The sequence below is a fragment of the Medicago truncatula genome, chromosome 5 (assembly GCF_003473485.1).
Source record: "Medicago truncatula cultivar Jemalong A17 chromosome 5, MtrunA17r5.0-ANR, whole genome shotgun sequence".
Taxonomy (NCBI): Eukaryota; Viridiplantae; Streptophyta; class Magnoliopsida; order Fabales; family Fabaceae; genus Medicago; species Medicago truncatula.
Genome location: NC_053046.1, coordinates 494,114 through 508,325, shown reverse-complemented (window position 1 = coordinate 508,325; position 14,212 = coordinate 494,114). Strand labels below are relative to the sequence as shown.

The 14,212-nt window shown below is 33.1% G+C and overlaps 3 protein-coding genes across 3 annotated transcripts; all 3 read left to right on the top strand.

Annotated features, from left to right (window-relative positions):
- Positions 1–436: 436 nt before the first annotated feature.
- LOC11440416 (probable L-gulonolactone oxidase 6) lies at positions 437–4,791 on the top strand. Its single transcript, XM_003610608.4, has 4 exons — positions 437–1,164; positions 1,280–1,538; positions 1,625–1,729; positions 3,897–4,791. Exons 1-4 carry the CDS (start codon positions 475–477, stop codon positions 4,607–4,609), a joined length of 1,767 nt encoding a protein of 588 aa, XP_003610656.3. The 5' UTR covers positions 437–474; the 3' UTR covers positions 4,610–4,791.
- A 680-nt stretch (positions 4,792–5,471) lies between these two features.
- LOC11439094 (cysteine-rich receptor-like protein kinase 10) lies at positions 5,472–8,702 on the top strand. Its single transcript, XM_024783950.2, has 7 exons — positions 5,472–6,612; positions 6,687–6,788; positions 6,947–7,074; positions 7,162–7,372; positions 7,591–7,822; positions 7,898–8,048; positions 8,119–8,702. The coding sequence occupies exons 1-7, from the start codon at positions 5,823–5,825 to the stop codon at positions 8,419–8,421; spliced, it is 1,917 nt and encodes a 638-aa protein (XP_024639718.1). The 5' UTR covers positions 5,472–5,822; the 3' UTR covers positions 8,422–8,702.
- A 742-nt stretch (positions 8,703–9,444) lies between these two features.
- On the top strand, positions 9,445–12,543 carry LOC11438658 (cysteine-rich receptor-like protein kinase 15). The gene is made up of 7 exons (XM_003610606.4): positions 9,445–10,353; positions 10,533–10,649; positions 10,900–11,090; positions 11,177–11,387; positions 11,502–11,739; positions 11,837–11,987; positions 12,088–12,543. Exons 1-7 carry the CDS (start codon positions 9,555–9,557, stop codon positions 12,391–12,393), a joined length of 2,013 nt encoding a protein of 670 aa, XP_003610654.2. The 5' UTR covers positions 9,445–9,554; the 3' UTR covers positions 12,394–12,543.
- Positions 12,544–14,212: the final 1,669 nt, after the last annotated feature.

Sequence of the window (14,212 nt, the reverse complement as noted above, 5' to 3'; positions counted from 1 at the left end):
AAAGTGATGGAATTTAAAAAATACATGTGAAATTTCAGTCTCCGCTAGGCCTCTACTATGTTTAATACATTCTTCCATAAGAAATGAAGCATGGATTATGATATGTAATTCTAATATTTTTTCAGTCCACTTGTTTTTGATGATATGGTATCATGAACAGCTGAGTTGGATAAAAACAAATTTGTCATTAATCAATACTATGTTATTATTTTTGCTTTTCTAGTCCTCATGTTACTCATGACTCGATGTTTATTATTAGAAGTCAATGCTCGATTTATGCATGTATGTATATATAAATCTAAAATCTAATAAAATTGAGGTAGGCTATAGTTGACCCTTGATCTTAGCCATTATCAATCACTTTAGAATACTATTTTCTTTAAGCAAGACATGGACAACAATATTACATTCGTTTTATAAATAGCACATAGAAGATCATAGAGATAGATAAGAAATATCAACTATAGCTAGACAATGTTAATGATATTCTCTAATATCATGAGAAAACTAGAATTCAAGTCCACTATTTTTATCTTCCTATTTATAATATATGGAGTAATTTCAACTCCTCCAGCAGATCCAATTCAATGTTCATCAAATAATACAAACTGCACCATCACCAATTCAAATGGCGTGTTCCCCGATCGAAGCATTTGCAGAGCTAGCGAGGTTATGTACCCAACCACTGAGGCGGAGCTTATATCAATAGTCGCGTTAGCTTCAAAAAACAACAGAAAAGTGAAAGTTGCAACGCGCTTCTCTCACAGCATACCAAAACTAGCTTGTCCCGATGATAATGGACTTCTAATAAGCACAAAAAATCTCAACCGTGTGTTGAAAGTCGATGTCAAATTGTTGAGAATGACGGTAGAGAGCGGTGTAACATTGAGAGAGATAATCAGTGAGGCTGCAAGGTTTGAAATGGCTCTGCCAAATACACCATATTGGTGGGGTTTAACCATTGGTGGCCTAATTAGCACTGGTGCACATGGAAGTACATTGTGGGGTAAAGGAAGTGCTGTTCATGAGTATGTAACACATATTAGAATAGTTAGCCCTGCAGGATGTGAAGATGGATATGCTAAGGTTCGAAATCTTAATGAATCTCATCAAGATCTTAATGCAGCCAGAGTTTCTTTAGGGGTTCTTGGAGTTATTTCTCAGGTATGCATGTTCCTTTTGTTTTGTATGTCTAGTAGTACATACATACATGCATCTCATAATCATTGTTTTGGGTTTTTAACATGATGTTTGACTTGTGTAACTTGCTATTTTATAGGTTACCTTACAATTGGAACCCCTCTTCAAACGATCTCTTACGTATTTGACAAAAAACGATTCTGATTTGGGTGATGAATTGATCACTTTTGGTAAAAAGCATGAATTTGCCGATGTAACATGGTATCCAAGTCAACAAAAGGTTCTTTATAGAATTGATGATCGTGTCTCTTCTGTAAATACATTTGGAAATGGTTTATATGATTCCATTGGTCTTCGCTCAACACCTTCGTCCACATTAACACTTTCTAGAACTACAGGTTAATTAGCTTAATTTTATTCACTTCTGTAATAGAAACTTATTATTATTATTTATTTATTCAATTGTTGTTGTTATTATAAACAGAGGAGCTTCAAGAAGCAACCCACGATACTAACGGAAAGTGCATTAATGGAAAGTTGACCACTGAAACATTGGCAGGCATTGCTTATGGATTGTCTAATAACAATGGTATTTTTTTTTTAACGCATTCTATAAGAGTCATTGTATGACCACTTTAAATATACTCTCTTCTAATCTTAATCTCCTTAAGTTTACTTTAATTAATAGGAACATTTATATATATATATATATATATATATATATATATATATAAAGATCGTCCAAACCTTCGACACTATATTTATTCATCTTAAAAGATGAATTTTTAACCACTAGAATACTTGACAAAAAAAATATATCTACATTCTCTCTAAATGAAGAAGTTATGTTTCTAAATATAAGAGTATCTACAAATTCCTAAATGTGTTTATTGCTCTTTTTTCAAATACACCCCTTATTAATAATATCAATGTATCTTAAAATTAGGCTAGCAAGCGCTAAATTTAGATTGAAAAGAAACAAGTTTGCAAGCGACAAACTTGTGAAGATAGGGTTTCGGAATCAACCAGAAATTAAGAAAAACTCTCTGAAATATTATTAAATGAATAAAAGTTGTCTCTTTAACTAAATAGGAAAATAACAAAACTTTAGTGGACAAAAAATAACAAACTGAGAATAAAACAAATAAATAATAAAATTAGACTGAAATAATAAAATACTGGTAACCCTCCTACATCAAGCAGCACTTTCCAAATTCTAAACCAACACCACTGGAACATTGAAACATGCAAAGTGAATTTTTGTTAAAAAAAATAGGGAGTAAAATTGAAAATTGAAAGGAATCAAAGTTTGAAATAAATACTTAGAATGACTAAATGAAAGAGTAGCAAATATATATATATATATATATATATATATATATATATATGGGATAGGATCAAATGACACCATGGTGTCAAAATTAGTTTGACACCAAATCTTATCCATTCATTTCATTTAATCCAAAGGCTTAAAACTATCACCAAATTAATTAACATACACCAAATACTCTCTATCACCTAATTAAGAAACATATCTATCATCATTAATTCATAATCAAACAATACCTTCTTGTTTTTGGTAGATTCAAATCCTTTTTATTTTTCCCTAATTTTTTTTTCTTTTGGCCATAAGCACAAACTCAAACTTTATAATTTTTATAAAATCATTAATTCAGTTAAACATGAGACACAATAATCTAATTAGCATAAACAATTCAAGAATCATTTGTCGAGCTTGTTGGTTTTTTTTAATACAATTTAATTAATTATTAAAAAAATATGAGTATATGAGATAAAGACAAAGAAATGTCATTGATGGTGATGATTAGGGTTGGGAATAGGCCAGGCCGGCCTACAGGGGCCTATGGCCTGGCCTGTTTAAGCCTGGCCTGGCCTGGCCTGTTTATTAAAAAGGCTAGGCTTAGGCTTTTTAAAAAGCCTATTTAAGTAAATAGGCCAGGCTTAGGCTATAAAAAAAGCCTATGAATCCTAATAGGCCGGCCTGTTTATGCATGTTAGGCTTCATAGTGGACTTTTTAAATAGGCTTTAAAGCTTTATAGTGAAATATGTTTTTAAGGCCTTATAGTGATAGACAAATCTTATACTGGAATAGGCTTTGAAGCCTATTAAGCCTATTTAAAAGTAGATAAAATGGAATGTTTAGCGACTTTAATAGTAAGTAGGCCTGTAAATAGGCTTTCAGGCCAGGTCAGGCTTTTAAATAGGCCAGGCCAGGCCATAGGCCAGGCTCAGGCCTGCAAATTTTTTCGTAGGCCAGGCTTAGGCCTATCAAAGCCTGGCCTGGCCTGGCCTATTCCCAACCCTAGTGATGATGACTCAAACAATCATAGGTATATGAGTTCAACCATTCATTTTATAAAAAAGTTTAGAAAATAAGTTTGAGTATGATTTTATAGAAATCTGGGAAAATATATAAATATGGGGAAATAAAAAAGAGGAACAAATAAATTTGAGGAAATAAAAATGGAATGTTTGATTATAAATTAATGATGATAGATATTTTTCTTAATTAGGTGATAGAGAGTATTTGGTGTATATTAATTAATTTGGTGATAGTTTTAAGCCTTTGGATTAAATGAAATGAATGGATAAGATTTGGTGTCAAACTAATTTTGACACACCATGGTGTCATTTGATCATATCCCATATATATATATATATATATATATATATATATATATTTAACCCCTTTTATCGATAAAAACATGAAAGAGTGCAATTTGATATTTTGTAGGAACATTTATTGGATACCCCGTTGTTGGATTCAACAACCGAATACAGTCATCAGGGACATGTCTGGATAGTTTGGATGATCAGATGAGCACAGCGTGTATATGGGACTCAAGAATTAAGGGACCATTCAATTACGATACAGCATTTAGTATTCCCTTATCTATTGTAAAATACTTCATTGAAGATGTTAAAAAGCTTGTTCAGTTGGAGCCAAAGGCATTGTGTGGCTTAGACTTGTACAATGGAATCCTCATGCGTTATGTTACAACTTCTAGTGCATACTTGGGAAAAACAGAAGATGCTGTGGAATTTGACATCATATATTACCGCAGTAAAGATCCATTGACTCCTAGGCTTTATGAAGATATAATTGAAGAGATAGAACAAATAGGATTGTTCAAATATGGAGGGTTACCCCATTGGGGAAAAAATAGAAATATAGGATTTGTGGGGGCAATAAAAAAATATAATAAGGCAAATAGGTTTTTGAAGGTTAAAAAGAAATATGACCCGAAGAGACTTTTCTCTAGTGATTGGACAGACCAAGTGCTTGGACTTAAAGAAGGGGTGACAATATTAAAAGATGGATGTGCATTGGAAGGGTTGTGTATATGCTCAAAAGATAGTCATTGTTCACCAAAAAAGAACTACTTCTGCAGACCAGGCAGAATCTATAAGGATGCAAGGGTTTGTAGGCTTCATGTTAAAACTTAAGAAGAAAAATCATGTTATATATTGTGCTATTTGTTTCCAAAAATAATAATTCTCAATTGTTAAAGAGTAAATTGATTTTCCCTTTCATGAGATAAATTTGTTTTTAATGTACCACTTTACTTTGATGTGAGTTTCAATGTACCATACTTTGATATAAATTAGATCAAGATCTATTGCCACCACCTTAGCATACTAGTTTCACTTCCTTTGTATTTCTAATCATTGAATCTTTCTGATTCCTAACTACAAAAGGATAAAATCCATTGGATCCTATTTGCTCTATGATACCACTATATTGGATTAAAACTCAATCAATATAAACTAATTTCTAAGAAAGAAGATTCAGACCATAAGAAGATTATTGACAGACTTATTATTTTCTGAAACGTTGGCAGAATTATTATTATTGATGTGAGTGAATGAATTGAATTAACAACGATGTATCAAAACCTTTTATAGGTTAAATTGCAACTAACTAGCCCGATTGCTTGTAAAACAAGTAAATTAGTAAACAATTCGTTAAAAGCTAAATAACTCCTAACTTGTAACCTATACCAACTTTAATTTTTAGTCTCTCTCAAAAGTTTCTTCGAACTTTAGTCCATCTAAGTTTTTTTTTTGTTTTTGTTTTTACAATAGTTCATGCATCGTGTTTCACGTGACCTTTTTTTTTTGGTAAAATGTCAATCAGTCAATGAGATTTTAAAATGTAGTATATCATTAACTTACTAAGCTAGCGCATCTTAAAATATCATTAACTTAATAATTTAACTGTTTAATCTTTAATATTATGTTATAGGTAAATTAATAAAAAAAAAATCATTAAATTATTAAAATTGTGATATTTTAAGGTCTTATCAAACATGAACTAAAATTGGTAACAAAAAATTTAGGGGACTAAAAATAAATGTTATTATCTAGAGGACAAAAAATATAAAATAATCGAACACACTGATTGGAGCTTATAGTCCAGGTCAACAAAACTACTAGTTTCTTTCATTTCAAAATCCTTTAGCTTAATTTCTTATTCTTGCTTAGTACTATAATATTCAAAATATGTACTCTTGCTTGAAGTTGACTCTCATTAGTTTGAATCTGTAAACAGCTTAGCTGCTTCTTGGTAATTGAACATGCTTTACTAAGCTAACAGAGAAGATAATTTTTTTCATTGAAATAGAACTGCCAACTTTTAGAATCAGAAGAACAAAAAAAAATGTTTCATTATCCTATAGTTTTCAAATTCATTCAATTTTTCCTTGTTCTTTACACTCTTGATTTTCTTTCATATCTTGCCTTAGCAGATCCTCCATATGAAATTTGTTCCACAAGAAACATCTATGCAAATGGAAGTTCCTTTGATAACAATCTCAGTAACCTCCTTCTCTCTTTACCCTTTAATGATTCAAATTCAATCTCCAAATTTGGCAACACTTCTTCAGGAATTGGCCTAGATAGAGTTTATGGCCTCTACATGTGTCTCGACTTTGTTTCGAATGAAACTTGCCTCAAATGCGTAACAAACGCAATAGCGGACACTGTAAAACTCTGTCCTCAATCAAAAGAAGCAGTTGTATATGAAGAGTTCTGTCAAGTACGTTATTCCAATAAAAATTTCATAGGCTCTTTGAATGTCAATGGAAACATTGGAAAAGATAATGTACAGAATATTTCGGAGCCTGTAAAATTTGAGACTTCTGTGAATAAGTTGTTGAATGGTCTTACCAAGATAGCATCTTTTAATGTTTCTGCTAATATGTATGCTACTGGAGAAGTACCCTTTGAAGATAAAACAATATATGCCTTAGTGCAGTGTACCAGAGATCTAGCAGCTAATGATTGCAGTAGGTGTCTACTAAGTGCTATTGGAGATATACCAGGTTGCTGTTATGCCTCCATTGGTGCGAGAGTTATGAGTCGCAGCTGTTATCTGAGATATGAATTCTATCCATTTTATCTTGGTGAAAAAGAACAAACAAAGTCTTCTACCAACCTAGGAGGGAAAAGTAAGCATTTCTCAAGTTGCAATACAATTCTTAAACATTCTGTCAAAGCTAGTTTTGATTGATCTTTTGTGCAGATAATTCAAGCAAAATATGGATGATTACAGTCATTGCAGTTGGGGTAGGCTTGGTCATAATAATTTTCATTTGCTACTTGTGCTTTCTCAGAAATCGGCAAAGTAAGTTGTTTGGAGATTGTATATCAGTGTTTTTCATTTATTTTATGGTATATATTGTAGCACCAATACTTTGAATTGAAAGTGTTTCTGGTGTCCGACTCCTACAAGTGTGAGTGTCTGTCTTAGTAGTTTCTAATTTATTTGGTTCTTGTGTTTAGGTAATAAAGGAAACGGAAAAATATCTAAGGATTTCCCTTTTATTGATCTTGCATCTCTTCGTGTGGCTACCAGAAACTTTACGGATTCAAATAAGCTCGGGGAAGGTGGCTTTGGGCCTGTTTACAAGGTAAATAGAATTCAAGTTTATTCACCATTTTTGCATGAATGGTTATCATAAGGAGCTTTAGATAGAGTTTTACTTCTTTATTTGCAGGGTATACTTAGTGATGGCCAAGAAGTGGCAATCAAAAGGCTCTCAATTTGCTCTGAGCAGGGCTCGGAAGAGTTCATTAACGAGGTTATGCTGATATTGAAACTTCAACACAAAAATCTTGTAAAACTTTTGGGATTTTGTGTGGATGGAGAAGAGAAGCTTCTTGTATATGAATATTTGCCCAATGGTAGTCTTGATGTTGTCCTTTTCGGTAAGTAGTATATTCCAAATTTTTGTCGTTCTTAAGGATGGTATGGTATTTATTTTTGAGTAAGAATCAAACTAGTACTCCTATATTTACAACATTCACCGACATATTGTGAATCAACCAGTTGTGCTAGACCTAGTATTTGATGAATAAATTGATTGCAACATTCATTCATTCTACAAGTTTTAGGTCATTTCACATTTACATTTTTATTGATCCAGAACAACATGCACAGTTGGATTGGACGAAGCGGCTTGATATAATAAATGGAATAGCAAGGGGAATTCTTTATCTTCATGAAGATTCTAGACTTCAAATAATACATAGAGATCTAAAAGCAAGTAATGTGTTATTGGACAATGACATGAACCCAAAGATTTCAGACTTTGGAATGGCCAGAATATTTGCAGGAAGTGAAGGTGAAGCTAACACTACTACAATAGTTGGCACATAGTAAGCACCTAGTACCTTCCATGAACATTTTTCCTTTTGCATATGTATACATGCTTAACACTACCCATTTTGTAGTGGATATATGGCTCCGGAGTATGCAATGGAGGGTCTATATTCCATAAAATCTGATGTTTTTGGCTTTGGAGTACTATTGCTTGAGATCATTACAGGGATACGTAACGCGGGTTTCTGTTACTCCAAAACCACTCCTAGCCTTCTAGCATATGTAAGTGTCTGTAATCTCAATCTATTACATGAGTACCATTGATCACATTAATTCATTAATCATTATTCAGGCATGGCATCTATGGAATGATGGAAAGGGATTGGAATTAAGGGATCCATTATTACTATGCCCTGGAGACCAGTTTTTGAGATACATGAATATTGGACTGTTATGTGTTCAAGAAGATGCATTTGATAGGCCAACCATGTCTTCTGTTGTTTTGATGTTGATGAATGAATCTGTAATGCTTGGCCAACCAGGAAAACCTCCTTTCTCTGTTGGGAGACTCAATTTTATTGATCAAAATGAACTTGATTTGGAAGAAGAATACTCAGTCAATTTCTTAACTGTTTCTGATATCTTACCCCTGTAATGTAAATGAAATGAAATTAAACCCTTCGTCTAGCTATGTAGTCTCTTTTTTTTTTTTTGTCAAATATTCTAGAGGCTTAGACTCACGCACCTTAAGTGTGGAGAATCTAGGATTTGAATCAAGACACCTACATGTTAACGTCCTTGCAGCTACCAATTGAGTTGTACGTACAACAAGACTAATGTCATTTTTAGTATTGTATTGTGTGACTATTAATCTAAAAGAACTTGGTTAGGGAATTTTAATGTGGCCGCACCAAGTATATATTTTTCATTTACAAAGCTCGAATCCGATATCATGTTTAAAAAATATAAATCTAGTTCTACTTGAATCAGCGTAATGTTTCAATAATGATTAAATTATTATGTTTGCAAATAAGACATATTATAATAGGAAGTGAGAAGAAGCATGCTGTCATTTAAAAAATTAGTGAATATATTGAGATCTTGTATGTAGATGGAAAAATAAGGGCTAGGGACAAAGTTTTTCCATTCTTTTAAAATTCAGAACAAGAACTTTGACTTTCAAAAGTTAGAATTCAGGATTTGATGTTGGCTATTTGAATTGAATTCAGGTCATGTTAGTTTTAAGCGTAAACATAGGTCTCAACAAAATCAAAACTTTCTTGTTTGGTGATTTTATTTTGGCCAGTTTCATGCTTCAATGAAAGTCATTCAAGAATAGTACACAGCTTACTTCATAATGCGACTAATTAAGTATATATTAGTATATTAATGATGATCATAGATGATGTTAAAAAAAATACTAAATTAAGACTTCACAAAACTGGTAAAGTGGTATATATTAATTCTTTAGTATATAATTGCATTTGCATGTTACAATATTCTAGCCGGCCTTTGATTGTAACTCAAGTAATTTAATAAGGTTGAAATCTTAGTTATTGACTTTTTTATTATAAAAGAAAGACTAGTAACTGTGGTTCTTCTGAAACAACGAATATTTAATACCCTGTTGATCATAGACTATTATAACCTTGTTGTAATAACTACCTAAATCTCTTGCTATTCCACAATTGAGATTAATTAAAATATATATGTTTGACTTTATTATCTGCTCTAAATGTAACTGTTTTGCTTTTTGGCAGAAAAGGTGATCAATGTGAAATTGTGATCATGGACAAAGATAAAATGTCTTCAACTATGATTATGTTAATCATCATTTTAATGTTGCATGTTGTTTCTTGTACAGACCATCTTATTATAGATACTTACTGTCCAGATAATTTCCCATTTTACACTTCCAACACTTCATTCCATAAGAATCTCAAGCTTCTCATGGAAACTCTCTCCTCCAATATAGCAGCTTCAAACACAAGTTACTTCAACAACACATCAATAGGACAAGGACTAGACAAAGTGTATGGACAGGCACTATGCAGAGGAGACATAACAAACTCCACAGTTTGCAAAGAATGCATTGAGAAAGCAAGCAAAGATTTAATGAATAGGTGTAAGAGTGAGGATGCAATGGTATGGTATGAACTTTGTCAAGTTCGGTACTCGTTTCAGATGTTTTTTTCAGACGCGGTTTATACTGGAAAATATCCTAAGCAGAATGATCTAGAGAAGCGCGTTTCGGATCCTACTAGTTTCCAACAAGTGTTGACTTATTTAATGAACAATCTTTCAAATGAGGCTGCTTTTAATCCTGCTAAGAATATGTTTGCAACTGCAGAAATTGAATTTTCTGCGAAGAAGGAAAGAATTTATGGACTTGTGGAATGTACTAAGGACGTTTCTGAAACGGACTGCGGAAGTTGTTTGAGTTCTGCAGTCACAGAACTCAATGCATGCTGCTCATACAGGGAAGGAGGGATTATTGTTAGTCGAAATTGCAACGTTAGGTTCGATCTCTTTCAGTTTTTTAATGCTTCATCAGCAGCATCCCTTTTGATTTTTCCAACTTCCAAAGGTAATTAAAGGCTTTTGAATTTGACAAAATATATACCTGTATATATCGAGAAATTGTTACATATTTTTTCTAAAGTAATTCACTTTGTTGCTATTGAATGCCTGAATTTCAAAACCATAAAGGTTTAGAGTCTATGGATATTTTTTTATATTTGATATAAGCTTCTTTCAATTTACAAGGAGGGAAATGGAAGCCTTGGATGTATGTGTTAACTATATGCGGCTCAATTTCGATATTGGCAGTTCTTATTGGGTTGTGCACTGCTTGCCGCCGGCAGAAAAATGATAGAGACAAAGGTGAAGAACTTCTACACTTGTAAATTTCAATTCTTATAAGAAACTTGTTACTATTCTTAATAGAAGTCATTGATAAGAGAAAAGTAAAATGAAAATTAAATCCATGATTAGAGAATTAATTACATCAAGGGATATGTAAGGCTTATATAGTTAATGAGAAGAACAACTAACAAACTAATATAACTAACTAGTCTTAGTTCTCTTTTACTTCATTTCTATAACTGTGTCTTCCAATAACAAAATGAAACAGACGAAGAAAGAAGCGAAAGGATGCTATTTCAAGAATTGTCTAGCCCCAAAAATGTAGCAATCACACAAGAAGGTGAGTTGATTAGTTCTGATCAACTGTTGTTCATGACTTTAGCAACCATTAAGGCGGGTACCGATGACTTTTCTAATACAAATAAGCTTGGACAAGGAGGGTTTGGTGCCGTCTACAAGGTCACATATACAGATTAATTTATATTTCCCTAAAAATATAAGATTAATATCATGATGAAATGTTTGATTTTGGAAATTAATTGCAGGGTGTTCTACCAGATGGTAATGAAATAGCTGTAAAAAGATTGTCAAAAAAGTCTTGGCAAGGCATAGAGGAATTCAAAAATGAGATCATTCTAATAGCTAAACTTCAACACAAGAATTTGGTTAAATTGTTGGGATGTGTCTTAGAAGGAGAGGAAAAGATACTCGTATATGAATTCATGTCAAATAGAAGCCTTGATCAATTTATATTTGGTTAGTTAATTTTCTGTTTTTGTCGTTGTTGCTAACTTTTTATATATAAATAAACTTCCAAATGTGATATTGATTTTGCAAAAGATGGTTGACTCTTGGTCTTTACCATCCAAGATCCAAACAAACGTCCTAAACTTGATTGGAAGACATGTTATGGCATCATTGGCGGCATAGCGAGAGGACTACTTTATCTGCATGAGGAGTCTCGGCTTAAAATCATTCACCGAGACCTAAAGCCAAACAATGTGTTGTTAGACCATGAACTAGTAGCAAAAATATCAGATTTTGGTATGGCGAGGATGTTTTCTGAGAATCAGAATACAGCAAACACAAAAAGAGTGGTGGGAACACAGTAAGCCAACTTAATTCATTCATCTTTTTTGTTTATTTTCCGCCGTTGCATTAGTATTTAATGTTCCAGATGTATATGATGCTAATGTACAAAATAGTGGATATATGGCTCCAGAATATGCAATGGAAGGACTATTCTCCGTGAAATCTGATGTCTTCAGCTTCGGCGTAATCATGCTTGAAATCATCAGTGGGAAAAGAAATGGCGGCTTTTACCTAACCGAACTTGCCCCGACTCTGCTAGCATATGTAATTTCATTAGCCAAACCCTTTGCTTTACTAGTAGTATATATAATACCACTTCACTTTTGCTAATTTTGATTAATTAGTATTATTCAAACTATAACAGGCTTGGAAGCTGTGGAATGAAGGAAAAGGATTAGAATTTGCAGATCCTATATTATTGGAATCATGTCTTGATTATGAGTCTGAAGTTCTTAGGTGCATTCATATTGGGCTCTTGTGTGTGCAGGAAGATCCACAACATAGGCCGACCATGTCAAATGTTGTGGTTCTATTGGGAAGTGAATCAATGGTTCTTCCTCAACCGAGACAACCAGCATTCTCTTCGGGTAAGATGATTCGCGTAGATCCATCTGCATCAACAAATTGTTCATTGAATGATAGTATATGGTCTAATATTTCACCACGATGATTATAGACAATGCATTCTTCACTATAAGTGTAACACGGAACTTAGGACATGATAACATACCATATATGTTTTGCGAAAATTCGAACTCCATTTCTGATATGGAATGTTGTGCTAATGAATAAGTTATAAATATGGTTTTTGCTATACTAATCATTGACTTGTATTGCACTTGAAATAGTAAGAGAAGGAACTAGTTTCTTCAAACGTAAACAAAGATAAAATATTCACAACTAATTCATTCAAAAAACCAATTTTTACTTTCATAAGATAAAATCAATTTTATCATCCTTGAACCAAATATATATAAACTTTCACATATTTCCACTCCCTTAAAAAATTCAATATCACACCCCTTAATGAAGAAAATAGGAGAGAGAGAGAGAGAGAGAGAGAGAGAGAGTTCTTACTAATTGAAAGGAGTTCTTCAATAAATAAGGACTTTTTTCAATGAAGGAGAGTAATTTTTTTTTCTTCTTTCTTATGTTTACTAGTGTGGTTTTTTCTTACTAATAGTCTGATATGGAATGGAAAATGCTTCAAGATTGTTACTGTGGGTTTGTATATTTTTAAGGTGAGATTAGAGCGTTTGTAAAAGATAATGTGAGGTTAATAAAAATTGTTATAATGTTATATGTACAAATGTGATCGAACTCTGGCTACTGGCTTAAGAGTTTCAGGTCACATACCCGTTAAAACCGTTCAAATTTAGTATGAGGGAATTTATTTTTTAATCATATATCGATATTAGTTTCTAAATGGCAAACAATTCTAGTTAGTTCGTGAATATCTAACCTTTTCAAATTGAACTTTCCTACTCCACTTGATCACCGGCCACTATCGGCCTAACCTCCATGTAACCCTGCAAATAATCCCTAGGCTCGACTCTCTCCAAGTGTTGAAATATGCATGAATGCATCAACATATATTAATCAGTAAACAACACATAATATAACATGTTTAACATTTACATAAATAACAATCTCTTTGTTATACCTGAAGCAGTATCATCTAGCCAGACAGATTCCTGGTCTTGTGAATGCATGAAACGTTAAACTCGATGCATAAGTGAGTCAGGACGGTCGATACCCATGCAATCAGGATGGTGGGTGCTCTTGCCAGTAAAGAGCATGATTTCCACCAAGTACAACAAATATATTAGGACAGCTTGATCCTAGTTTAGATAAATCTCCTCTTCATCACGCTCCTGGTTAACTCCAATTGACGCATGCAGACATCTTCGAGCTCTCTAACCAGGTAGGTGAACCGTGCTTGAGCCTCGTTTATGACATCTACCTCCTAGTTAGCCTCCTTTGGATCGATTCAACCATCATCTTTGACGCATCATTTTTGGTCAAAGGTGCATTGTGGTCTAGGAGACGACCCTCGATGGGCAGATGCAGTAGGCAGGAGACATCGTCTAGCGTCGATGTCATCTTCCAATCGAAAGATGGAAGCTCGATGTCTCTTCATCCCACCTCTCATTAAATGTTGATAACACCCAAAAGAGTGGGGGAAAACACACAAATTAAAGAACAAATGATTAAAGAAATGTGACCTAACCTTTTGTTTAGTGGTTGAAAAGGGTTGAAAAGTGATGAAATAGACCAAGTTAACCTAACAATGGCACAATGCGGAGTGGTTTTGATTTTGGGTGATTCGGTTAGAAAATCGTAACTGTTGAAATGAAGGAAGTTTATGAGTATTGCTTATATATAGGTATGTTTCGGATTATATAATATAAACTTTTTTTTTTCCTTCAAATTATTATATAATATGAATGGGAGTAAAATTGTAATAACGGAGGACGCAAGAGAAAGGC

What these genes read in the sequence shown, in the direction of transcription:
- LOC11439094 (XM_024783950.2), top strand. Translation starts at nt 5,823, where the DNA reads ATGTTTCATTATCCTATAGTTTTCAAATTCATTCAATTTTTCCTTGTT. An exon ending in CTTTCTCAGAAATCGGCAAA is followed by an intron (nt 6,789 to 6,946) that starts GTAAGTTGTTTG and finishes TCTTGTGTTTAG; the next exon opens with GTAATAAAGGAAACGGAAAA. An exon ending in CTCCTAGCCTTCTAGCATAT is followed by an intron (nt 8,049 to 8,118) that starts GTAAGTGTCTGT and finishes ATCATTATTCAG; the next exon opens with GCATGGCATCTATGGAATGA.
- LOC11438658 (XM_003610606.4), top strand. Translation starts at nt 9,555, where the DNA reads ATGGACAAAGATAAAATGTCTTCAACTATGATTATGTTAATCATCATT. An exon ending in CCTTGATCAATTTATATTTG is followed by an intron (nt 11,388 to 11,501) that starts GTTAGTTAATTT and finishes TTACCATCCAAG; the next exon opens with ATCCAAACAAACGTCCTAAA. An exon ending in AAAAGAGTGGTGGGAACACA is followed by an intron (nt 11,740 to 11,836) that starts GTAAGCCAACTT and finishes TGTACAAAATAG; the next exon opens with TGGATATATGGCTCCAGAAT.
- LOC11440416 (XM_003610608.4), top strand. Translation starts at nt 475, where the DNA reads ATGTTAATGATATTCTCTAATATCATGAGAAAACTAGAATTCAAGTCC. An exon ending in AACACTTTCTAGAACTACAG is followed by an intron (nt 1,539 to 1,624) that starts GTTAATTAGCTT and finishes TATTATAAACAG; the next exon opens with AGGAGCTTCAAGAAGCAACC. An exon ending in TGGATTGTCTAATAACAATG is followed by an intron (nt 1,730 to 3,896) that starts GTATTTTTTTTT and finishes GATATTTTGTAG; the next exon opens with GAACATTTATTGGATACCCC.